At 39.6% G+C, this 27,135-nt stretch overlaps 1 protein-coding gene across 1 annotated transcript in view; it reads left to right on the plus strand.

Annotated features, from left to right (window-relative positions):
- The window catches only part of LOC127635315 (nuclear receptor coactivator 2-like), a 147,342-nt gene that overhangs the window by 98,141 nt on the left and 22,066 nt on the right, over window positions 1-27,135 (plus strand). The window contains 8 exon segments of the mRNA XM_052115246.1: window positions 1,135-1,282; window positions 4,591-5,860; window positions 18,876-19,074; window positions 19,888-20,088; window positions 24,467-24,706; window positions 25,014-25,143; window positions 25,352-25,514; window positions 25,988-26,284. Coding sequence (XP_051971206.1) covers window positions 1,135-1,282; window positions 4,591-5,860; window positions 18,876-19,074; window positions 19,888-20,088; window positions 24,467-24,706; window positions 25,014-25,143; window positions 25,352-25,514; window positions 25,988-26,284 — 2,648 coding nt within the window.

Genomic DNA, 27,135 nt, shown 5'->3' on the forward strand with positions numbered 1-27,135 from the left:
TAGTATTCATCAGGTTCTTACATAAATACAGCCTTTGGCCTAAATTTTTTGTCTTTTTTTTTGCCTCTGTTTCTTTCTTGAATATGCTGGCAGATTGGCTCAAGCCTTTTGCCACCTTCATTTACTCACCCTCATGCCATCCAAGATGTGTATGACTTTCTTTATTTTGCAGAACACAAATGAAGATTTTAAGAGGAATATTTCAGCTCTTTAGGGCCATACAATGCCACTGAATGGTGCCTGAACTTTATGTGCCAAAAAGCACATAAAAGTGATCCATATGACTCCAGTGATTTAATCCATATCATCTGAAGTGCTATGATAGGTGTGGGTGAGAAAAAGATCTACTATAAACCTCCACCCCTGACCAGCAGGTGGCGATATGAATTAAGAATGCGAATCGACAAAAAAACAAAAGTGAAAGTGGAGATTTATAGTAAAAAAGGACTTGAATATTGATCTGTTTCTCGTCCACACCTATCATATTGCTTCTAAAGGATATGGATCAAACCACTGGACTCTTCTGGATTATGTTTTGGGTGCCTTTATGTGCTTCGTAGAGCTTCATAGTTCTGGTCACCATTCACTTGCATTGAATGGACCAACAGAGCTGAGACATTCTTCCAAAAATCATTGTTTGTGTTCTGCTGAAGAAAGAGTCACAACTGGAATGGCATGAGGGTGAGTAAATTATGGAGAATTAAAAATGTTCTGTGTACTGTGTTTAAAGGAATAGATTACCCTACACTGTCATATACTCACCCCTATGACTTCTGACACTTGAGGAGAAGTTTAGCAGAATGTTGATGGTGCTTTTTTCTCTCCATACATTAATACCAGGAAGTGGCTGAAACAATAAAAGTAGTTCATACTACTCTTGCACTCTTGCATATAATAAATAGCTTTGTGTGAGGAACAAACACGGGATTTAAGTCTTTGTTCACTAAAATTATCCCCTCCCCCGTAGCTCTCAAATCTCATTTGCACACACACACTTGCTTATTCAGACTTGCTCTTCATTGGTGTATCACCGAAATTCATTGGTCAAAAGGTTATACACACAGTTTGGATTTTTTATGCAGATGTATGTTGCAGTGTTTCTCAAAATGCTTTTTAATGTGTGTTTGTGTTTAGTGTTAAGGCACGGACAGGCCTTCAGTCCCATCTATCGGTTTTCCTTGTCTGACGGGACCATCGTCTCTGCTCACACCAAGAGCAAACTGGTTCGCTCACCTGCCACCAATGAGCCGCAGCTTTACATGTCCCTGCACATCTTACAGAGGTACCCACTACCCAACCACACATGTGCCTGCACTAGAGTTGTGCTGTCTCTGTTTATGTTTGATTCTACGTTTTTAGCATAAATGCAATGGTGTGTTTTAATTTGTTGGTGGTTGTGTCTGTATGAACTACCTACCTGCATAAGTACACTTCCAGTCAAAGGTTTGGGCACACTTGACTCAGTTTATGTTTCTCATGATCTTATAAACATTTGATTACGAGTAGGAGTGTCTAAACGTTTCACTGATAGTCTACGTGTTGTTATATCTGACCCCTCTGTTTAACATATTATTTGGTTCTACATTTGTGAGCAGCTGGTTGAAACTTGTTTTCCAGTTCTGACAAGCCTTTATTCACCCTCATGTTTCACCCTCACGTTTCTAACTTGGCATCTTCAGTGGAACACAGGAGAAATTTTGAAGAATGAATGAATGAACGAACGTTAACTTGTATAGTGATTTTCTGCCACTACACTCAAAGCGCTTTACATAGTGAACAGGATTCTCCTCAACCTCTAACTGTGTTCATCATCCACCTGTAGAGAATGTACTGATTGCTCTTTTCCATGCTGTTACAAAGCATGAGAAGAAAGAGCTTTCAAACTTTAAAAACCATGAAAAAGTGCAATTTATGTTCTGCACTTATATAGCGCTTTTTTAAACTTAGCGGTTTCCAAAGATCTTTACACTGTGACTAGGGCTGGGACAACGCATCGACGTGATCGATGACGTCGACGCAAAAAATACGTCGACGCAAAGTGCCGGAGAGTAGTAGCAACACGAGTGGCTCCTCAGACTATCAGAAGTGCAAGGCGGCATGCACTCGTTCCTCTAAAGTATGGGAATTCTTTAATTTAAAAGGAAACAATTCCGTCATATGTCATCTTTGCAAAATGGAGATGACCTTCTATTCTAGCACCACGGCAATGCACCAGCACCTGAAGAGGCACCACCCGGCACACACACACACACACACACACTCACACACACACACACACACACACACACACAGTATTCTTAAGGTGAAAGGAAAGTGTCAGAGTGTAAGTTGTTATTTGCATGTGAATGCAGATGCTTTTTTTCAGTAAGCTAGCCCTATGTTCAACATAAATGTTGAATTCTGAATGTTTATTTTCATTATTTATTTTTTGTTGGAAAAGCACTTTCTGTATTAGCTTAAAGCCCCCAAGTTTACAATAGTTACTGTATTCTTTCAATAGCTCTAAGAAAGGGTGGCTGGGTGATCTTTTAATTTTTTTATTGAATGCTAGACATCAGAATGCATTATTTTGCTCTTGTACACTTTTACTTGAATTTTATTTTTGAATTTTGAGTTTAAGAAAAAGGTGAGTGGCAGAGTGTATTACCACCACCACTCCAGCAGTTAATAAGTTAATAAGTTGAAGTGAAACATTTCTCCCCAATTTGGAATGCCCAATTCCCAATGTGCTGTAAGTCCTCGTGGTGGCGTTGTGACTCGCCTCTATCCAGATGGTGGAGGACGAACCTCAGTTGCCTCCGCATCTGAGATGGTCAATCCGCGCATCTATCACGTGGCTTGTTGAGTGCGTTACCATGGAGACCTAGTGCGTGTGAAGACTTCACCCTATTCTCCGCGGCATCCACTCACCAGCGCCCCACAGAGAGCGAGAACCACATTATAGCGACCACGAGGATGTTACCCCATGTGACTCTACACAAATGGTGACAGAATTTTAACTTTGGGGTGAAATATTCCTTTTTCTCCAAGATAATCATGGGTGCAATCAGAGATCACAGTATCCTATAGAAACGAATCAGTTGTGGTGTAAGGAAAGCCTGGAACCACAGCAGGCTGTTGTGAACACAGATTCATATGTCTCTCACAGCATGCGAGGGAGGAACGCAGCCTTGCTTTCTGAGACAATAGCGTCAGTGTTAGTCTGGGGTGTCGAGCACAGATAAACATTAAACTCAGAGTGAGCTCACAGCGGGGGGTGGTTTGTCTTAAAGAACTGCATCTCTAGCACAAAAACACTCAGTATAGCCTGACCATTGATTCATCATGAATGCTCTTAACAAAGGCAGCTCTATGCATTTAACAGAATAAGACTTGCAGAGCACATTTTTAGCATGTAGCTTGCTAAAAGCTTGCTAAAATCACCCTGAGGTGATTTTAGTCATTCGAGAGTGATAGAACAGCATAGCACTGTGTTTTCCCTGTCCAATGGCTTGTTTTGTTGGATGGGCACTGCTGTTTTTTCTTTAATAACAATTAGTTCCTTTTTTTTTTTTTTTTTTTTACTTTTTAGCTCATATACACTAGTTAATTAAGCCATTCCTGAAATTTCTCTGGAGCATTAATCTCTGATTCCTTGTTAGGAGCACTGGGTGAACCTTTTCCTTTCTATGAGATTAATTTAACAAATAACTGTATTGGATTACTGTAATGAAATGGTTTCAATAGAATTTACTCTGTTTTGCTTGGAAATTGATATTAATTACTTGAATCCCAATTAAAACTGCATAGTCAACAATTGCACATGCCATCCTGGTGAGACTGACATTGCCCGACTTGAATAAAATGTCCCATTGTTTTCTGCTTTCTTTTATTCTTTTCGTCTTGCTTCCTCTCTCCCTCCTCCTCTTCTGTCTTTGATTCTCTCTGTATTATTACTTCTTCTTTTTTTTCCAAAAATGTTAACTACATCTTCACTTTTATGAGTGGTGCTTCCAAGTTGCAACTGTTGGAGTGGTTGCCAAGGCATTGCTATTTGTTAAGGTGTTTTGGATGGTTGCTGGATGGTTTTTAGGGTGTTATGGGTGGTTACTTGGTGGCTGCTTACTGGCAAAATTTCAGAAAAGACCCCATACCCAAGTTTCAATGATAATGTGGTTGTCAACCTTTGCAAGGCTAAATTTTCAGTTTTCAATAAAGGTATTCAACCATTTATTCATACACCCAATAACTAAGCAAAGTTTGATTGCATAGAAAAGTAATTGCACAGCTCTGCTCAACAAGTCACACAATTGAAATTATTGTTAATTCCGTAGCGTAAATAGTCCAGGATGAATTACACACCGAAGTTTAAAATTTATGGGGATTAGGGGTTTGTTGAAATCTACACCCTTACTATTAGCAACAGTTATAGTGATGCTTGCCTTAGCATTAGCATGCTTTATGTTTGTAATGCTTTATCCTTGTAATCCTTGGGTTTGGTTTTTGTCTGTAAAGTGATGTTTTGAATTGTTACTTAAATTCTATTCTTCAGATAATCCTCTGGTGACTTGTTTAGGTTTAATAATGCATATTTAATTTTACTTATTGCAGGGAGCAGACTGTCTGTGGCATGACCCCTGATCTTGGAGCTGCTCAGGCTATGGGCAAACCTATGAACGCCATGAGCTCCCCCAACACAGCTGGATCAGCCGTGGGCCCCCAGGGGCAGGACGCCACTGTCAGCAGCAACACATCCACCTTCCCCTCCCCTGGTGGCCAGAAGGAGCCCGGCGCCATTGGCCCCATGCAGGGCCACCGTTTCGGCTGCCCGGGGACTATAAGCCACTCGGCAACCATGCAGGCAGCCACCCCTCAGGGCAGTGGCTATCCACTGAAGCTGAGTAGCCCATCTCAGGGCAGTCCGGGCATGCTATCTCCACGCCACCGTGCCAGTCCTGGAGTGGCGAGCTCGCCCCGCTTGCCTCCGCCCCAATTCTCCCCAGTAGGCAGCCTGCATTCACCAGTAAGCATGTGTTCTAGCAGTACGGGTGGCAACGGTGGGGCAGGTGGTAACCATGGTTACACAAGCATTTCCCTTAATGCCCTACAGGCACTGAGCGAGTGCCATGGCGTGAGCCTTGGCCAGTCACTTGGCTCACCCGACAGGAAGTTGGGGTCACCAGCTGGAATGGGTGTCAGTCCTCACCTACTGAACAAATTGGGAGCCTCTGAATCGTTCGGAGAGCAGGGCCAATCAGAGCCAGGTGTTGCAGGGCAGGACGAAGGTATTAAACAGCCAAGAGATGAAAAGGGCAACCTCTGCCAGTTTAACAACCTTGACGGGAGTGACCCACAAAACCGTCTACGTGACAACAAAGGCCATACTAAACTCCTACAGCTCCTCACCACTAAAACTGAGCCAATCGAGTCCACCTCACCTCCTCCAGGGGCTGGCGGAGATCCCAGCTGTAAGGACCCCACCGGTGGCCCTGGGAATGGTGGCATAGGCCTACAAACTGGAGCAGGAGCCGGGTCACATGCTACCACCCTTAAGGAGAAGCACAAGATTCTTCATAGGCTGCTGCAGAACAGCTCATCACCCGTCGATCTGGCCAAAATCACAGCCGAGGCCACAGGAAAGGAGCTGGGTCAGGATTCTGTGGGTGGAGGGGCAAATGTGGCAGATTTGGTCATTAAACAGGAGCCCATCAGCCCTAAGAAGAAGGACAATGCCCTGCTGCGCTACCTACTGGATAAAGATGATAACGTTCTCAGGGACAAAGTCATCAAGATGGAGCCTGGAGAGATAAAGGTTGAGGGCAGTAAGATGCCCGGAATTAAATCTGAGAAAACCGATGGCGGGTACGACCGAGTGGATCCGGTAAGTGATGTCATCAGCCTTAAAGTCACCATGAAATAAAAATGTACTCTATTTACTTTCTTCATGCCATTACTGGTCTATTTGTGCAAGATTTATTGGTGCACACATTAATCGTAGTCTTCATAATCTCTAATAATTTCAAGTCATATTATTTTAATTTGTGTAGCACTTTTCACAATACGCATTGTTTCAGAGAGCTCAACTTTACAAAAATAATGTTGTAATGCAAGTAATGTATTAATTGAGTAAACCAAGTCAATTGTTTTGGTAGGCAATGTTTAAAACTAAAGGATTTTGGTTGTTACTTTAAGATGAATGATTCCGTGTTTTTAAAATCCAACCTGAATTGACATCCTGGGTGCACATAAGTGCAGCGACCCCTACAGTTAGTCCATCAACAGCTTTAGTTGGCAGTAAATTATTGTACTAAATTAAGTATTCTGGTTTAAGAGAATGAGTGACTCAAGCAGTGATCAGTGAAGTTTTATCAGTGGATTGCGGTTGATAGCAGTTTATTCTTTGCTGAGTCAATCCTATGTCATTGTCTCCTTGATGTTACCAAGGCCTCACAGACAATTGGTTGCCTTTAACCAATAGCCAAATGTCTATTTAGGCTTTGTTTATTGATTATTTTTGGTAATCTCCCCAATGGTTAACCAGGTAATTTAATGCCAGTTAATAAAGGTTGTGGCAATTATTGTAAATTACAATATATTTAAAAAAGCAGTGTGGCTATTGGGATACACAGATGCCCAGAGGGTGAACTTGATCTTCAACCACCACATCCTGAAAAATGGGTTGCAAATTCCATTTCATGTTTACTTTATATACTGAATGTAAAATCTTCACTGTTACTGATTTTTCTTTTTTATCTAAATATTTCAATTTTTGTAAAATAGCATGGACTGTTTTGAAAAGTTTGTTGGTGGAGTCCTGAAAATATATTTCTCCATCAGTGAACACATGTACTGGATGTTTTGCATCATCATGAGATGTATTGCAGATTCTAAAACTAATCAGCCTCACACAAAATAACCGATATGACGACAGATACCACCACCACATTTAAACATTCTTATCTCCTGCTTTTGTGTTTGTTTCTGTACTAATGAAGTGTGAACTCACTTACTGTCTATTTTTCATTTTCCTAATTTTCCTATTTTTTTTGTCTCCGTTTCTCTCTATCTGAGTGTGAAAGTGGAGAAACAGCAAATGTATAAACCGGCCAATGAAGCCCCAGATTGAGGCTGTATGGTAACAGCAGGGATATAAATGACTCAACCAGCTAGAGCGAGAGAGAAAGCAATAGAAAGAAAGTGAGAGTGAGCAACTTCTGCTCTCCTACTCTCGGCTCTTCTGACACAAGAAGTTGTGTATGTGGGAAACTGGCTGGTCTTTCTTAGTAGCAGCTCTGTGACATTTGAAAAAAGCATCTCAGTGCATCTCATCTGGCATAGCGGTTGGCACATGTCCTACAGAGCTGGCACCAATCAGGCCTGGCACAGAGGCGGTAAAGTGAGAAAAGTGTCTGGGGCAAGGCATCAGAATAGAGAGATTATCCTGTATGTGTGTTTGTGTTCATGGGGACTCCAGAGCCCCTTTGAAAAGCCGGTTGATTGCCACAAATTGAGTCATAGTTTTCAAATGAAAGCAGCGGTCTACTGTAGTTAGCATAATGACCTCACCTCCACTCATTACCAGGAAAAGACCCAGAGTTCCGCTAGATAGGAACCCCTGGCATCACAATCTCTGCGACAGCCATTGAGAACATGAAGTACAGTGATGTCCGGAGCAGGGATGCCACAGCAGGACAGGAAGAGTGATGCAGGAGATACTCAGACTCACTGAAAACCAGAGGATTTAGAGTGGGGAAAAAATGGAATTATTGAGAATGAGGGAGAAAGAAAAGAGTAGGAGGAAGTGTGTGGGGAGTGAAGAAAACATTAAAGGGATAGCAAAGAGGAGAGAGAGAGAAAGAGAGGCTCTGTTCCAATCCTGAGTGAGCTGCCTACGTAGACAGCATTTTAGGTGTGCTCAAGACGCGCTGTTGATGTTACTTCAAGTTAATTCATCACACTAGATTTGGCAAATGTGGCTGGGCATTCAGGCACTCCATGCTAATAGAAAATTTGCATAGTGCACACTGGAGGTCTGCACATACCTTAAGCCGAAGCCCAAACCCGGCCTGTACCCAAAATCACTCCCACTCTTTAAAATTTCTTAAGCAAATAAATGTGTTGCAATATGCCTTATTTTATTTAAGCGGCATAGGCATCATTTGTAACCATATTGTAGCAGTAAACATAAACAGTTTTATCTTTATCCTCATCACACCAAAGGAAAAAAGCAATGGGTAAAATTCAATCTGGAATCATGTGTAGCAGTGTAACAGTCACATAAAGTCTTCTTCGCAACCAGAACTTTTTCAGGATGCTGAATCTTTGTGCCACCTGTTTTCAAGTTATACTTGAGAAAATGTACCTAATCCTGGGCTGAAACTGGTTTGTTTGGTTCGGGTAGCAGACCTCTACTGTGCACTCTACAATACTGCAGAAAAGTACAAGTAATATGGTAGTATATGTGTGTGTGTGTGTGTGTGTGTGTGTGTGTGTGTGTGTGTGTGTGTGTGTGTGTGTGTGTGTGTGTGTGTGTGTGTGTGCTATGTATGTGCAGAATTGTTTGCTTGGCAACATGCTAACGTCAAGCCTCTTTAAGACAAGTCAGGTCACTCGGCAGTAGAGACTGATTTCATAGAGACGGACCATTGGTATTAAAATAAGAAATTGATCAGCCAACGATTATAGAAATATAAGTCCTGCCTTACGTGTAAAAGAGCTAATCACTTTTTAGATTCAGACATTGTAGTCCGTCAACTCGAGAATGCGCATATGCGTTAGCTAAACCAGCCTGAAAAAAGCTTTTTTTAGCGTGATCTAAGCCAAAGACGACAAATTTATGATTCCATAGACCTTATTCATAGCAACAGCATTTTTTATTTTTGATGGGAATGACAATGAGGCTGTGAGGGATGGATGTACAAACTCTTCAATGGGCTGTACTGCACAATAAAGTGTTTTTGGATCATTCCGCAGACAAAACATTGAAAAAATATATTTTCAAGAACATTCAGTAGACATAAAACAAACAACATGAGTTGTGGAAAATCAGATGGGATCTAGGAGCCTAATAAAGCTTTATACTATGTATGCCATTGAAGAGACTGTATGTCTATCCATCACAGCCTTGTTTTTATTCCCATTAAAATTGAAAGATGGCACTACTGTGAATAAGGTCTATTTTTGTCAGATTTTGCTGCTAAAGGTTTATTGGTCATAATCTTCACCAACCGTTTTAGAGATTTCTGTCTTTCACTTCACATAGATAGGAGCAATACGTTTATGCCACTTGTTTACATAGAAAGTAGCTGCCCAGCCTGCGCGGGAGTGGTCAAAAGACGGCCGCTGAGTGGACTGACTTGCCTTAAAAGGGACTAAATTGTAACTTCTATTTTTCATTTTAGTCCAGTTCCTCTGTTCTTATTTCAAATCACATTTAGTGCTAATTATGCACACAAAAAATAAAGCGAAAAAAACAACATCCCTATTTTTATGGCTGGTCCAGCAAATGTGCATGAACAATCTTGACCTGTGTAGAATGTGGGTGGCCATTAATAGAGTTACTACCAATGAAGAGTGCTTCAAATCAGTCACTGTGATTCCATGATGGTTAGGAAACTGCCTTAGAAAGTAAATGCCTATTGTAGTTATGGCACTAGAGAGAGTGCCACAGTGACCTCTGTCAGACTGGTGTGATATGAGCCCAGCTGAGGATGAAGTGAAACAGGGATTTGTATTAAAGGTCATGATAGAGTGAGCAGAACTCAAGGAGTCTCTGTGGCTCTGAGCGTGTGGAGTCCGGGTTATTTTTTCACCTTACACAGTCTGCTTGCAAATTGAAGACCATCATTGGCTCCGGACAGCATGCCTTTAAATAATGCAGTTTATATGGCAGGTGATAGAAATGACCCAGATGCACATATCGTTGTCACCCAGGCAGCTGTGGCTTCAGTCGCACTGTTCACTAGTCTGTCTGTCTCTCTCTCTCTTGATCATTCAGTCTCTCTCATATCCTGTATTTCCTAGTTTTCATCTCTCTCTAGCTATGTAGCAAAACTATGTAGGGGGCTTTGCTGTCCAACCAGGGGACGTACAGGACAGTTGGTTTTGTGTTATTAGCTTAGCTACATGCTAACATCAAATTTGTTTGGCAATAGAGATGCTGTCTATGTAGAGCATTCCAAAACACTTGACAAGGTAGCTGGCTATGTAGGTAGTGTACAGCAGGGCTGCTAACTAGGTTTTAGAACAGAGCTTCCGTACACGCTCACTAGTTTACAGCAAAGGGTTTTATTGTTTCTATTTGTGGCCACACTGGTTTGTCTTTAGTCTGCTTCTATAGATGTGTATTTTATGCAGTGTGTGTGTGTGTGTGTGTGTGTGTGTGTGTGTGTGTTTGCATAGTTGTGCTTGCAGAGTTACATGTGTGTCTCTGCAACAGGAAGCATGACTCAGGATAGGGTGTCTCTCCTGTGCCCTTCCTACCCCCCCCCCCCCTTCAGAGAGCTCTAATCAGCAGCCGTACTTCATTCCTCAGTTGCACACACAGTGCAGACAGCTGTCCCCACCCTGACACTGCCGCTTCATTGGTAGTTCCTCTGTGTACCAATTAACCCTGTAACCTCTCTTACCCCAGCAGTCCTGTTCCTGTCTACATGGCTAAAAGCCCCTTGCCACTGCAAACTAGCTTTAAGATATCTCATTTACTCCACTTGCGCTAACGACTCAAGCATTCTTTGTGGGGGGCTTGGGTAGCTCAGCGAGTAAAGACGCTGACTACCACCCCTGGAGTTGCAAGTTCGAATCAAGGGCATGCCAGGTCTCCTAAGCAACCAAATTGGCCCGGTTGCTAGGGAGGGTAGAGTCACATGGGGTAACCTCCTCATGGTCGGTAGAATGTGGTTCTCGCTCTCGTGGGGCGTGTGGTGAGTTGTGCATGGATGCCGCGGAGAATAGCGTGAAGTCTCCAAACGTGCTATGTCTCCATGGTATCGCGCTCAACAAGCCACATGATAAGGAGGCAACTGAGATTCGTCCTCGAGTCACTATGCTACCACGAGGACAAAAATAGCGATGTGGCTTTATGCGGTTAGTGTATGTGCTATGATACATTGAGCCATGCCTTTAATGCAGTTTGAATTCGACTCGCTTTATTTCTCGACGATGTTCCCCCTTCTTTTTTATAATTTTCTGTCATCTTCATTCTATTCCTATAAATAAGGGGCGACATTTAACATATAAAATGCACCATATTTAACATTTAGGCTATATGTATGTATTTTTTTTGTATTATTAAATTAGAATCACTACCTTAAATATTGCATATTTCTGCTTTGTTACAGACTCTAAGGCCAGAAATATACTTTATGCAGGTACACACATGCAAATGTAAGTGCATGGCCAACGTGTGGTTTGGTTGAACTTGCTAAACAGGCATTCTTGTGTTACTGTGGTGGTAACAAACCTCAGTCTGTGCCTTAAGTACATTTTTGCTAATTAAACAAGTTTTAAATATAAAGCCATGATTTTTATTTTTAAATGTTGTAAAAATGTTAAATTATGTACACTCACATGAGATATGAAGACTTAAGTCATATCAGAAACCCCCAAAAAGCTGTTTAATTTTACATGGAGCAGGTCGCCACCTCATGGGCATTGTTGTATTGACAGCACATGACACTTTGTCATGCAATTGAATTTACTACCACTAATAATGATAATAATAATAATAATAACATGTTTAAATTTATATAGTGCTTTTAGCCAATTTTCAAAACATAAAATTGCATGTAAACAAACCAAACAATAAAATAAAACACAATATTCTCACTACAATCAACAACGGAGCCCAAGTCAACAGTAAAGTCCAGAGTTTTGGTATGGTATTGATTAGCAGGAGTGTGATCCACCAGACAGTCTGAACAGAATGAGTACAAGAGGAAAGATTAACTGTCCAAAAAAAAGAGGTCCCTGCTAGAATAATGAAACAAACCGCTATGACCTGCAGCTCTCACGGCTCAAACGGCAAACACAAGACATTTCAAGTGTTTCAGCCAGCAGAGAGCTCGCGAGTCACAGCTGCCCGGTCACGGTCCAGACAGCAACAACTAATGAAAATTAGTTTGGATTGAATACAAGAATGTCCATTATAGGGATGTGTGTAGTATGAGACAAATAAAAACACTAAAAAGAAGATAAACAAACATTTTCGGTGTAAAGTGGCAGCACTTAGTAAACAAACTTTCATTGTCCAGAACAGGTGCCAGTATAGAGTCCAAAACAACAAGTACTACTGGGACCGATGGGACGAGTAAGAGCCTGCTAAAATATTACTGTGTGCACCTTAAAACTGGAAGTGTTATTATTCCGTTAAAGAGATAGTTCACCCCAAAATGAAAAGTCTCATCATTTACTCGCCCTCATGCCATCCCGGATGTGTATGACTGACTTTTTTCTGCAGAACACAAATGAAGATTTTTAGAAGTATTATTTCAGCTCTGTATGTCCATACAATGCAAGTGAATGGTGACCAGAACTTTGAAACTTCAAAAATCACAAAGTCAGCATATAAGTAATCCATAAGACTCCAGTGTCTAAATGAATGTCTTCTGAAGCAGTATAATAGGTTAGGGTCCTTTTTTACCATAAATCTCCACTTTCACTTTTACATTATTCTTTTGTTTTTTGGCAATTCACAGTCTTCATGCATATCACCACCTACTGGTCAGAGCTTGTCAATGGTGGAAAAAAGACAAGAATTTTTATCTGTTTCTCATTCATTCTATTTCATTCTTCTAGATTGTAGCGCATGTTTCACAAAGATTCAACGTTCTGAATAAGTTCAGGCTTCATAGATGGGACTGTTGCATTGTTTCATATAATTCCAGATTGTTCTGCACCAAGCAAAGTTTCAGCGCATAAACGGGAATGTTTTTTTCCATTCTGCTCTAGTGTACTGAGGGGCTGCCGTGCCTCGTTAAAACTGTATGTTTACTGTTTCAATACTGTTACAAATGTTGCCTATATGCTTACATAAAAATATTGCCTATTGTAACAGTACTTGCTAGGAGAAGAAATTATGAAGATAGCGAGCAATTTCGGGTTGTGGTTGGTTTCGGGCATATCTGACGGTATGTTTCGTGCCGGGTAGGGTCGGCACATGGTCTCGGGTACGGTTCGGGTTTCATTTTAAGGCCTGTGCAGACCTCTAATACAGAGTTCTGGCACCCATTCACTTGCAATGAATGGACCTACAGAGCTGAGCTAAAGTTTTACGCATCTGGGATGGCATGAGGGTGAGTAAATGATGAGAGATTTTCATTTTTGGGTGAATTATCTCTTAAGTTGCTATATAAATATATTGAAAAAAAAACTTACTATTAAAACAACTATAAAAACTTACTTGATCAACAATTTTCTTTTCAAACTGTTGCTCCACCATGTCAGTAGTTGACTTAAAGACAAAACTCACTGGGAAAGACGACAGTTACCAGTACCACTAGTGCCACAGAATGGAATTCCAAAAATAAACATTGTTTTCAAACAGCTCTCTGTATACATTTGTTTCTGTATACAGTTGATCAAAAAAATAGGTAGTCCAGCCCCCAACTTGTGCTATTTTGAGTCGTTGTTGTCTCTGGTTGGACGGGCGGCTCAAAGCAAACAGTGCCATTTATATAACACCACAGATTTCAAGAGATTTAACCTATGAATGGCTTACTTACAGCTGTCTCTACATGTTTAGGTGGGATAGGAGAAAGTATTTTAAGACAGAAAAAGTTACACACTCTTTAATGTTTTATTTTTTGCAGTTTCTCCTTGTGTTTGTATTTCAGCAGCAAGTTTAGCATTCACAGCATTTCTTAAAAGTGAAGTCTGTAATTTATTGCAATGGACCTTGCAATAAATTGCTATTGCAATGGGCTATTTTTTTTCTTTCTTTCTTTTTTCTTGGAAAAACAGATAGTCACTTCTCAAACTCAAGCCATTGCTTGAGCCAATGTTACTATTTCAGGTTAGTCGTAATTCTCATAAACAGAGCGATGTATTACATTTTATTCAGTGATTACATTTTTGGAGGAATTGCTAGGGATGACTTACTTATTGATGTCTCTGTGTATTAAGTTGTGATAGGAGAAAGTATGAAATGTCTAAAAAAATCGCACATGCCTGCATTTTTGCATAGTAGAAATAATTAACACTTTTTTTATATATCTTTAAAAAACAAAATATGATAATAAATGTACATTTGTTTGATACAATATGAAATACATTTATTTTGATAGCATTTAACAATAAATAAATAATTTACTAACTATTTCACCCTGCAGACTCTCAAATACACCTCCAAATTAACCGTCCAAAAGTGTAAATTATTGTGGAATATGGATGTCAGATTGTGTTACTGTAAGTGCTCCAGTGTTGAGAAACGCAGGTCTCATAGATCTCCACACAGGATCTTTTCTACCATTGGCTCGACACTGTGCTGATGTCAGCTCTCCCACGGAGCGGTGAGCCAGTGATCCGTGTAGGTGCAGCTCAGTGCAATATAGAGAACCTCTGCTAATGCTCGGCCACCTTCTTTTCTGGACTCAGCAAATATACATTGACAATCCACAGGAGAAAGGAAGAGAGAGAGAGAGAGAGTGATAATTGGAAAGAGGAAGTGAAGGAGATGGTTGAAATGGCGCATGTGAGATAGAGGGATGAAAAGAGGAGTGTGTGTGTGTGTGTGTGTGTGTGTGTGTGTGTGTGTGTGTGTGTGTGTGTGTGTGTGTGTGTGTGTGTGTGTATGTGAAAGAAAGAGAGTGGGAGAGAGTGTCCAAGCGCTACAGAAGGAGAGTGACCTCATTAAGCAGTTCCTCCTCTCTGCTCACATCCTGTTTGTGCAGCCCTTTTCCTCCACACTGCACTGACTCACAAATCAATGGCAAAGAGACAGATGGCTTTATTAGGCTGCAGAGATGTAGCATCATGACAAAATACAGAATTATATACAGCATTCAAACTTTGACCCTTAAAGGGATAGTTCACTCATAAATCTTCATTTACTCACCCTCATGCCGTTTCAAACCTGTATGATTTTCTTCTGAAACGTAGTTGATTGGCAGTATGCTGGTTTCATTCACCTTTCACTTTCATTGCATCTTTTTTTTATATACAGTTAAAGTGAGTGGTGACTGAGGCTATCATTCCACCTAACATCTCCTCTTGTGTTTCACAGTAGATTTGAATGTTTGGAATGACATGAACGTGAGAAAATTTATTTTTGAGTGAACTATCCCTTTAAAAAGCCACTCTGCTTTGGTTGATTTGTAAACAAATAAAACAGATTTTTGAATGTTTGAAATTTGAATTGACACTATTGTCAATTGTCTCATTTTACAGGAAAGATTGTATTGTAAGATTGCTTAATTAAGATTTCTCCTTAACTAGGAAGATGTCACCATCTAATATTCGAAATTATTCATCAGGTTATTGCACTGCCCTTTTGTGTCTGCTTCGTTGTAATAGAGACGCCATGTGTGCTGCCCCCTTGTGGTGGCACAAATAAGTTAAAATTGTTTATAAAAGTTTCAACACTGGCTTTAACCTAATGTCTGTATGTTTATACAGTTAACTGTTGTGTGCTTTTGTACCACATATTTGATTTAGCTTTTATTTATAGTAAAGACAGCATCGATTTTAAGATAAACGGAATTTGCTCATAAGAATATTTGAGTCTGCTCATTTGAATCTTTTGAGTCTACAGGATTGATCTGCCTGTGCTGCAGGAAAGTGTCTTTATTAAATGGGTGCTCTGGTTTAAGCCCTGCCAGACAAAGTCCAACTTAGCCTGTTGTTGAGACAAAGTTGCAATGCATCAGGGCAGATATTTTAAATGTGATGCAGATGCAATTAGAACACAGGAGTCAAACTCAAGGCGCCACCTCGTTTCATGTGGCTCTCAAGCTAATTTCAGAAACTTGGGATGGCAGGTGAGTGAAACATCTTACTGACCAACTGTTTATATCATAATTTATATATGATGAATCTGCATCTCAGACTCAAATCAATGCTTACTGTCAAAGCAGAATTTCAATGCACAAAATATGCAGTCATTTTGGTAACTGCATGAACATGCTACCAAATCAGGTGCTGGTGCCACATATTCAACTAGCCCTTTGAGGGCACACAAAACAATGATGTGGCCTGGGTGGAAATTGAGTTTGACACCCCAGCTTTAGAGATTAATTGCACTATCGCCAAGTGCATGTTTTGATGTCTAAGGTAATAAATACTTTGTAAAGGTATAGAAGGAGATGAAAGGATTTGAAATCATGTCGATGATGCATTTAAAGTCAAGCTGCATTCTGAACCGTAAATGTGTATATGTGTATGCATGCATTTCGGTGATCTTGTATTAGAGAAGCAATCTAGGATTTAAAGATGGTAACCGAACCATGGCAAATGGAGTAGTGTTCAGCTAGCCTCCTTTAACTCCATGTGAAATGTGTCCTAGATTCCAGCCCTGTGTGTGTGTGTGTGTGTGTGTGTGTGTGTGTGTGTGTGTGTGTGTGTGTGTGTGTGTGTGTGTGTGTGTGTGTGTGTGTGTTTATACATGTGAGAGGGGTGTGTTGTAGACTTCGTCCTCTCTGGCGTTTTCCTGCTGAGGTCTAAATTCTCAAGACTTTGAGATACCAAACCCTTGTGACTATAGAGGAATGCAAACGAAAATGGCTTTGTGTATGATATGATGTATTAGTATCTTATATACAAGTTGAAATGGTCATGTGTGTGTTTTTGGTTTTTTCCTGCAGGGGTACTTGGTACTGGAAAAGATTTTGATTTGTCATGTAAATTATAAATAACAACTTAAAATTGAAGGCCTGAATAAATAAATAACAATATTAATAACTATTAATATAATAGAAAGTCACAAGAAAAAACGAAATGGTATGTATAAGTTTTGTCAGTTCGTTTGGTTGAGACTTGCGTGACTTGCAAGGGTAGGTGATTATTTCTTACTTGTTAAGCTTCGATGATGATTACATTTCATTATATAAACGTTTAAAATGAGTGCTGTTATCAAACAACCCATATGGACTTTATTTATGAATACATTTGCTGTTAGTTCATTCTCTGTGAAAGTTTATTTACGATTGGCCTTGCCGAAACTTATGATTAGACAAATACTTTAAGTGTCTTATTAATGACGAAGCTAATTTGTGATTTGTAATAATGGTGATTCATGTTTATATGCAACAGTTTAAGTAAAAACTGATTGACACGGGCAGATTTTTTCCCATTACCCTGATTTCACATGGCATTTAAACACCTTCACCGGCATTCTTAACAGCTTATCCAATGTGCACAAGTGTTTTGAGCTTGACTGTTTACAGTTTGATGTCAAATGCAGAGAATAATCAGATCATTTCAAATCTTATGAAACGTTTTGTTTTTGTTTTGTTTTTTGGCATAGTGGGATTTTTTTGAACAAGTTGATTTTTGGTAGTTATCAGCAAATTGGTTGGCATGTAAACACACTCGATTATAATGCAAAATAAAATCCAGTATAATTTGAGTTAAAAGGAACTTATTTCTGGTTTGGTGTAGGGGCTGTTGGGCTACTTAAAGGTGCTGTAAGTGATTTTTTTTTTTCATGGATAAGTGTGCAAAAAATATCCCTACTCCCATAAAGATATTAATGAAATAAGTGTCTTGAGATATCTCACCCCAGTCTCTGTAACAGCTGTAGACTTTGTAAATGGCAAACAAAAATGTGACATTGGCACTTTTCACCTGTCAATCATTTTGCTCCTTCTCAAAGCCTTGTATTTGAAGCGGATCATTGAGACTATGATTAATAATGTTGTCGATTGAGGGTGCTATTTTGCCACTGTTGATTTTGACAGCCACAGGAACAAACAATGCTGCTCTTTTACTTAGTTTTGGTCTCAAAATTATCTTTGGAAGGCAGGGTTTTGGAATTAGGGGGCGTGGCTAATTCAACGGCTCAGTCATGTGAAAGCTTCAGAACACTAAAATCACCCATAGCACCTATAAAGAGATAATTCACCCAAAAATGTAAATTCTCTCATCATTTACTCACCCTCATGCCATCCCAGATGTGTAACTTTCTTTCTTCTGCAGAACACAAATGAAGATTTTTAGAAGAATAGCTCTGTTGGTCCTCACAATGCAAGTGAATGATGACCAGAACTTTGTAGGTCCAAAAGTGAAATAAAGGCAGCATAAAAGTAATCAATACGACTCCAGTGATTAAATCCATGTCTGAAGCAAGATGATTTGTGTGGGTGTGAAACAGATCAATATTTATGTCCTTTTTTACTAAAAATCTACACTTTCACATTCAGCCATCTGCTGGCTGTGTCTGGTCAAAGGTGGTGATTGATTGAAAACAAAGATCTGCATCTCACCCACACCTATCATATCACTTCAGAAGACATGGATTTAATCACTGGAGTCGTATTGATTACTTTTATGCTGCCTTTATTTCCGTTTTGGACATTCAAAGTTCTGGTCTCCACTCACTCTTGCATTGTGAGGACCAATAGGGCTATTCTTCTAAAAATCCTAATTTGTGTTCTGCAGAAGAAAGACGGTCATACATATCTGGGATGGCATGCTTGTGTGTAAGTAATGAGAGTATTTAAATTTTTGGGTGAACTAACTCTTTAAGACAAAACAAATTGGGAAAAAGTGTGATAAAGTAGTGTTGCAGTAGAAGAAATTCTGACCTTCACAAGCACATTTCTTCATATATCTTGTTAGATTGCATATATCTTGATAGACTGATGATGACTTGCATTTAATTTTTTAAACAAATTCAGTTGCTAAATATATATTTGTAAGCTAATGAAATTGCTCTGTGTGTGTGTGTGTGTGTGTGTTTGCAGTCGAGTGAGCTGGACGATATCCTAGATGATCTACAGAACAGTCAGACGGGTGTGTTCTCCGAGCCTCGGCCCGTTTCACTGCCTGCTGCCGTGGACAAGCAGTCAATCATCAATGACATCCTGCAGATGACCGGAGAGGGTGGAGCCACTGGCATGAGCCTCCAGCAACAGAGAGCACTACAGGCTGTGGGCCAACAGAGTGAGTAACACACACACACACACACACACAAGCAGACACCTCTCTGATGTCCGCAACCCCGTGCTATTGCCCTTACACCGTGCTTTGTGAACGCAAAGTTCTCTGGGTATTTCCGAATATATTTTGCTTTTACTTGTTATTATACAAAACTAATGTCACACAGCTACACTGTTGCATGTTGAACAAGTGTAGGGATAGACCTCTCTCACGTCAGGTGTAGCGCCAGCTGGTATACATATAGTGCTGTAATTGCCTTACTGCTTACATTTACACACACACACACACACACACCCTCTTGAACTCTCATGTAATAAGATTAGGGCCAATGTTATGTATTCTCAGTTTGAGCTGTGTCTTGTGTTTGTGAGATGTGTTTTATGCACTCGACCACCTTTTGGACAAGCTGTACGTCACCTGTAACCAGCTCTCATGCCATAATCCTACCAGAGCACTCCTGATTGCAACTTAGAAAGTGTGTTTGTTTACACATATAGGGCTTAAATCATGAATCATGCATTTCTGAAATCATACATAATTTCATTCATACATAAATTGTTGCATTCAGTTCAATGAGGTGATTTAGTTACGAATGGTTTTACGTGCTTTCACGATTAAAGCCCATGATTACAGTGAACACATTTTACAGAATCATTCACAGACATTTTCAACACTAATTATTATAGTCAATCCAAAAAGCATTCTGAAAAATATGGCTGTTTGTGCTGGATCTTATCATTGGGCTCTTTAGCATTTAGTATTTCTTTACTGCGAATTTTGTCATTAACCAGACATTTACTTTGTATGTTTGCATAGATTTTGGTGGTCCGCGGCCAGGTCAGCCAGGCAGAGGTCCTCCGGTGAGAAGTGTGTCTTTGGATATGAACATGCCAGCTAAAGGCGCTCCAGGTCAATACCCGCTGATGAGGAACAACAGCCCCTACACACTCATGCAGCAGCAAGGCATCATGGGAAACCACAGCGTCATGCGTAATCAGCCCAACATGGTCAATGCAGGTGAGCTTATTTGGGGAAAACATACAATGTTTCAAATCCACTGATGATCCATCAACATTTGCATGTGCGATTAAAAAAAAAAAAAACTCAAAGGGATAGATAACCCAAAAATGAAAATTCTTTTATCATTTATTCACCCTCATGTCATTCCAGTGTATGACTTTCTTTCTTCTGCTGAACACAAATAAAGACATTTTGTAGAATATTAGTTAAATCCACATCTTCAAAAGCGATATGATAGGTGTGGGTGAGAAACAGATCAATATTTAAGTCCTTTATTACTATCAGTATCCACTTTCATATTCTTCTTCTTGTGTTTTTGGTGATGTGCATCCTTCATTACTAGGCAGGGAGGAGAATTTATAGTAAAAAAGGACATAAGTATTGATCTGTTTCTCACCCACCTCAATGTGCACCATGAACAAGAATTTGAATCACATCTATGTATTGCTATGGACTCACTGACTAATATACGCTTTTGGATCATGTGTCCGGAACTGGTGTTTCAGATGGACAGTTATCACTATGGTCGAGTGGACATACGGCAACAAACAAATAAAGAAAAATCTGTATGTGGGATAGGAAAGGGAAGGAATAACAATTAACAATTCTGGTTCCGATTCCTGAGTGTCGTTAGTATTCCAATTTCTTAAAGGTTCCATTTATGATTTTTACTTTTGAGGATGAAATAGGAAATGCACTTCTGCAGAAAGATATTTGACACAGACCTTTATGACTTTCCAAGAAATTTTGATGCATAGATGTTATCCAATAATTGGATAAAATATACTGTAACTATTAATACATAAAAGATGCATTCAGTAATTTGGGGCTCATTTGAAATGTTTTACACATTAACAAATGAATTGCATTGGCTATGCTTAGCGCAGTGTTGTTTGGTGATGCGAAGAGCAAAAAGAATACCATGGAACATACATATTATCGTGCTTTATAAGCGGAGACAACAGGAGATTCAGTAGCTGTACACCGGCACGGCATACACAAGGTTGAAAGATTTGATGATGGAGAAAGACCTGATTAGTGATGCTGATGTTGCTTCTTTTTTGTTTGACAAGTAAGACATTATTAATTGTTTAGGCCACTCTCTAAAACAGTATCAGTGGAACTTACAGAAAACTCATACAAGCTTCCCTCAAACTTTTTATAATTACGTGTGTAGTCAATGTATGTTAGTAATGGACAGTTTTCAGTGGTGTCTACAAACAACCAGAAAGCAACATGTATTTTTATTTTCTTTGTTATCACAGCTATAGTAAAGGTAAAACAAGGTAAGAGTATAAATAGACATACAAATAATAGGACATATAACAGAATGGCGTATGTACATGCGCAAATAGTAATGTATGTGCAAGGTAGTGGTATGTACAGTTATTGTTATTAAAGTTAATTACAGTTACAGTTATTGAATATGTGAATTTACATATGCACATTAGATATGTATTTATATTATTGCACTATGGGGAAGTCCTGAGGCAGTTTAATTATTCATGTGGGAAATGACCTGAGGATAAAAACTGTTCTCAGTGCTCTTTATTGCCAGTTCAAAGAGGGATTGGGCAGGGAGTGTGGGGTCCTGAGTGATTCTACCTGCACGTTTACTCACTCTGGATATGTACAGGTCTTGGAGGGTGTGCAGGGGTGCACCAATAATCTTCTCCGCAGTCCTGACTGTTTGTTATTGTTACTTCTGTCTGATTTGGTGGCTGAACCAAAGCAGATAGTTATAGATGTGCACAGGACAGACTCAATGACGGCTGAGACAAACTGTGTCAGCAGATGTAGCAAGTTGAACTTCCTCAGCTGGTGAAGGAAATACAACCTCTGCTGAGCCTTTCTTCACAATGGAGTCTATGTGGTTGTCCCACTTCAGATCCTGAGAGATGGTAGAGCCCAGGAACCTGAATGACTCCACTGCTGCCTCAGTGCTGTTCAGGATGGTGGGGGTGCAGGGGGATTTCTCCTGAAGTCCACTATCATCTCCACTGTTTTGAACATGTTCAGCTCAATATTGTTGTAACCACACCAGACAGAAAGCTGATTTATTGAAATATAACAAATCATGTGTTTCTTCAAGAACTACTTCCGACTCAAATGATGGGAGTGGGTGATATTTGTGGAAATGTAACAGGATATATTATACGCAGTCTTTATGCAATTTGGAACTTTTCTCACTGGTCACACTGTTTCATGCTTTAAAGTGAAAACACAAAGTATTTCAGTATGTATTCTGTTCACATTGGAGGGAAAAAACATGCATTCAAGAATTGTTAAATAAACAATAAGTCATTAAAATCATACAGATCTGGAATTGTTTAGAAACAGGCAAATCCACCTAAGAACTGATTCTCGGTTCTCACCCCTGATCTGTATTATCAGAGGGGTTGTATTTTGCATTGAAGTGGGTGATATCTAAATTGTAAGATTGTCTGTGAACTCTCTCTAACATTTTGACCTTTGATCTCTCGTTACAGTGTCATGGCAAAGCAATTGGCAAAAATTGGCAAAAATAAAAGTGATTCATTAACCTTAGGAGTAACTTTATGTCATGCTTGTACTATCCCTTTTATGAGAGGGAATCCACTTACATGCACATCACCTAATTTAGTATCCGTTTGGGACAGGTGTTCTTACCATCTAAAATTAAAAACAGATGAGTGCAGTGCTTAGTGTTTGCAGACGTTTCACTAAATGCTAAGGCTTCCCCCACTATTAACACCTACTATGAGAGGAAAGTTCCAGACCATGTGCAAAGCAGAGTTTCAGTGTTATCAGAAGTGCACAGTCAAGCATGGCATTGTTAGCCAATAGAAAGGCAAACTTGTAAACCAGCATGGGCAATGTGTTGAGTCATATCTAAAGCAAGCCCCTAAAGTGCGTTTTCCATGCACTTGCGTTTGTGTGGGATGGATTGCACTCGCTGACATGCAGATGTGCGTAAGGTGATAGACTAGTTATGAATGACTCATAACCTTAGGAAATAATTGCAGGGCTCTGGTCTGTTTATGTGCATAGAGGTTGTCTGCCTTTCAAGTAGCACGGTATTGTAAATTAAATCATTATTCTGCTAGTGGTTTATTTGGTTTATGGTTTTACTTACACTGTACTGTGGTGCCCCTGGTAGTGCATTATAATGCTAAATTGCAAAAGCAAACAAAAAATGTGCTTACTATTATGCACTTACAATGGAGCCTCAGTTTGTATAAACAAACAACAAATTAGTTTAAAGAAATGCACTTACAATGGAAGTCTATAGGGTCTTCCAATTCCAATGTAAATGCAATTTTGGACATATTGTTTTGTTTGTTTTTCTAAACTGAGGTTCTAGTCAAAATTATATTTGTAATTGACAGCATGGCGCAGATGCTTTTCAGAGCTTTAAAGAAATATGTCGGGTTCGATACAAGTTAAGCTAAATTAAAAGCATTTGAATGTTGTCCAAATAAATTATGGAAAATTGGAAATGCATGGGGCCAGTCCAAAAACTTTTAAATACATAAAAGTATAGTTACAAGACATAAACATTGTATGTGTTAACATGAATTTAGTGTGATAAAAATAATTTACTAACCTTATATGTCTAAAGTTATATACAATATTACAATTTTGTTATTATGTCAACAAAACCTTGTATTATTTATAACTTTACACAGATAAGGTTAGTAAGACATTTTATCACCAGAAAATCATGTTAACTAACTATGGCTAAACTTTTTAAACAATTGTATTTTAGTGTTTCTGGACTGAACCTGTTCACCTCCATTGTAAATGTCTTAATTGTTTTAATAAAGCAGCTGTGAGCTGAAATTATGTTTTGTGCTAATCAACATTGTGCCACAAATGCTGTTGATTGAGTTTAAATTGTTTTGAACTCAGAATGTTACTTTAACTCAGTCATTTTAAAGACAACATGATATGCAAATAGACCCTATTTACGTTTTTACTTACACAATTAATTTGTAAACTAACAGAAAAGGTTGTTCCATGCATGTTATATTATTCCCTTTCATTGATTGAATGCAATAGTGTTTCGATCTAAATTAACTTCGTCAGGCACACATCAGTAGGCAACAGAATATGACAATTAATCAGTATACATTATTAAAGTAGTTTTATTTTCATAAAATTAATTACTTTCTCTGCCTCTGAAACAACATTACTGTTGGCATGATCAGGTCCACGAAGGCGGAGAAAAATAATATTAACCAGTAATATCAGAGCCAACTTGTTGCGCTCCAGTAATATCCTGATGGATACATTAGTTTCTACTGAACATTCTGTTTTACTCTGAAATATGTCACATTATAGAAATGAAATGAGTTGCTAATGCCATTTTATGTTTCTTCTTTTTATCTTACAGGAGTCATGGGTAATAATGGTCCTCGTGTAGGTATGCAGCAGGACGGCTGGGGTGCACAGGGTCCTGGTCCCACGAGTGGTGCAGCCTCGCCCGCTGCAGCTGCTCCCCCTGGCCAGCACTCTCTCCAGCAGGGGGTGCTCCATGCTCGCTTGGTGCCCAACTCTAGCACGGGCATGCCCATGAGACCCAACAGCCAGCCTGGACCTAGACAGATGCTTCAGTCCCAGATGATGCCCAATGGTAAATGGAGACTTACTATGGAAACGAGTCCAATAGATTCTGATCCTCAGAGGAAGTGTGGAGTAGAAAAGTATTTTAGAGGGGAATTTCTTTGTAATTTGCTTTTATGTCTGGGACAAGTAAGCTTTCTTTGGTTCTGAGAAACAGACTCCTAGTGCACGCAAAAATAGATTTGATGGGTGCTGTCTGAGACTGAGAGTAGTGCACTCGTTGATCAGACTTCTTCACAAATTAAGCTTAACAAAGATCATCCCACTGTTGTTTTCTACTGTTTTAATTGTGTTTTGTTATGCTGCTCCCTCCTCAGCTCAGTCAAACATGGACATTGGCATGGCTGGCCACCAGTTTCCCCAGCAACAGGCACCGCCCAATCAGACGGCTCCTTGGCCAGACAGTGTGCTGCCGATAGAGCCGGTGCCATTTGGGAACCAGAGCAGGTAAACAGCATTTATTATTGTCACTATTGTTAGACCCTCCACTTTATTGGTACAAATAAGGTGTGTGCTGGGTATATGTTGAATTTGTCCTGATAACCTGACACACACACACACACACACACACACACACACACAGATAAACACTCCGATGTAAAATATTTGTCCACATTATTGTGTGCTCCATCAGTCATGTTCTCATCTCTGTCAGTTCCATGTACAGAAGTCCTCAGGAGGACGTTCTGTGTCCTCCAGCCACTGAGGGTCCTGCCGATGAGGGGGCTCTCCTCAGCCAGCTCTACACTGCCCTTAAAGATTTTGACGGCCTGGAGGAGATTGACCGTGCACTGGGCATCCCTGCTATGGTTGTACGGGTACGGGACTGTTCTTCCACCCCACCTTACATTATTTGATGTTTAACAACAATTTGGGCCCTGTTTACATGTATAAATACAGTACTGTGCACAATTTTAGGCACATAAGATGCTTAAAAAAACATTAAGATGGTTATTTATATCTTCCTCTTTACTGTGTCATTAGGAAATATAAATGTTAGACTCCCAGACATTACTTTTGCAAATAGAATAGATTAGAATAGAAGAACAGGGAACCCTGCAACAGATGTCATGGCCCCCACAAGGCCCCCACTGAACATTGTGTCAGTCTGAGTTTACATAAAGTGACAGAAGCAATTGAGACATCCTAAATAGATAGAAGAACTGTGACAAATTCTTCAAGAAGCTTGGAACATCCTATCTGCCAACACAAGAGAATATAAAAATAAAAAAACACATCTATAATTGATCTTTTAATGTTTAAGGATGTATCCTCACCTGTGTGTGTTCAGGCCCAGCCGGTGGAGCAGGATCAGTTCCCAGGTCAGGACCCCGGCATGATGATGGATCAGAAGCCCCCCATGTATGGCCAACAGCAGTACGCTGCCTCCCAGGCCCACTTGCAGCAGGGTGGATATGCGCCCATGCAGGACCCCAACTTCCATAGCATGACAGGGCAGATGGGGCAGAGGCTGGGGCATCCTATGCTCCGCATGCAGGCCAGACCAGGTCTCAGGCCCACCGGTGTCGTACCCAACCAACCCAATACACTCAGACTGCAGCTTCAGCACAGGCTACAAGCACAGCAGGTACAGTTTATACTGTCACACATAAGTAAAAACTGTAAAATCTGGAGTGTGGCGATTGTTAGGCTGAGGGAACTGCCACTATTAAGCTCAGTGATGGGCTCAGTTTAGCTGAATTAAAATGTAATATTCTTGAAAAACAGAATATCTGTATCTGAAAAACGTTTTTAAGGTTGTTCAATGTTAATTGTTGTTCGCTTTCTTAATAGTATTCATATAAATGCATAAAGCTAAAACCTATGGTTCTTATAAGTCACATGCTCCTAGTATAAATAGTGCTGTATGTGGTTAGCTGCCTCCTGCTGGACATTTCAGGAATTGTTCATTGACCTCATTTTGGGTTTACTTATGGGTCATCCTCAGTTGATGTTTGGTTTCTGATTATTTGATATCATAATTTGTGAGGGTTGATGAAAATATTATAAAATAGATTAGAAAGGGTTATTCAAAGTCGATTTTTAAAAAAATATTGTATTTTTTATAATTATTCTGTATAGCTTAGTAATGATGCAGTGGGCCCCAAAAAGTATTTGGACACTTAAATGCATGAAATCCATTGTATAGATAACAAAATATCCAAATAAGTTGCATTTAGAACAAATTATACTATTTTCAAGAACTAACTTCACATTTCTGAGCTACTTTTGCATTTACTTCATATAGTTATTTTTAGTGAAAGTTCATACAAGTGTCCTAGCAGAGTAACTACAGCTTTACTTCATTATATTATTTATCAAAATGTTCTATTAACCTCCTAAGACCCCCGCATGACTGCTGTGTGCATTTTCCATTTGCATTTTTGCTTTGTAACTAGTAGAACCTAATAAACAAGCAAAAAAATAAACATTTATAAT

The sequence above is a fragment of the Xyrauchen texanus genome, chromosome 42 (genome assembly GCF_025860055.1).
Source record: "Xyrauchen texanus isolate HMW12.3.18 chromosome 42, RBS_HiC_50CHRs, whole genome shotgun sequence".
NCBI lineage: Eukaryota > Metazoa > Chordata > Actinopteri > Cypriniformes > Catostomidae > Xyrauchen > Xyrauchen texanus.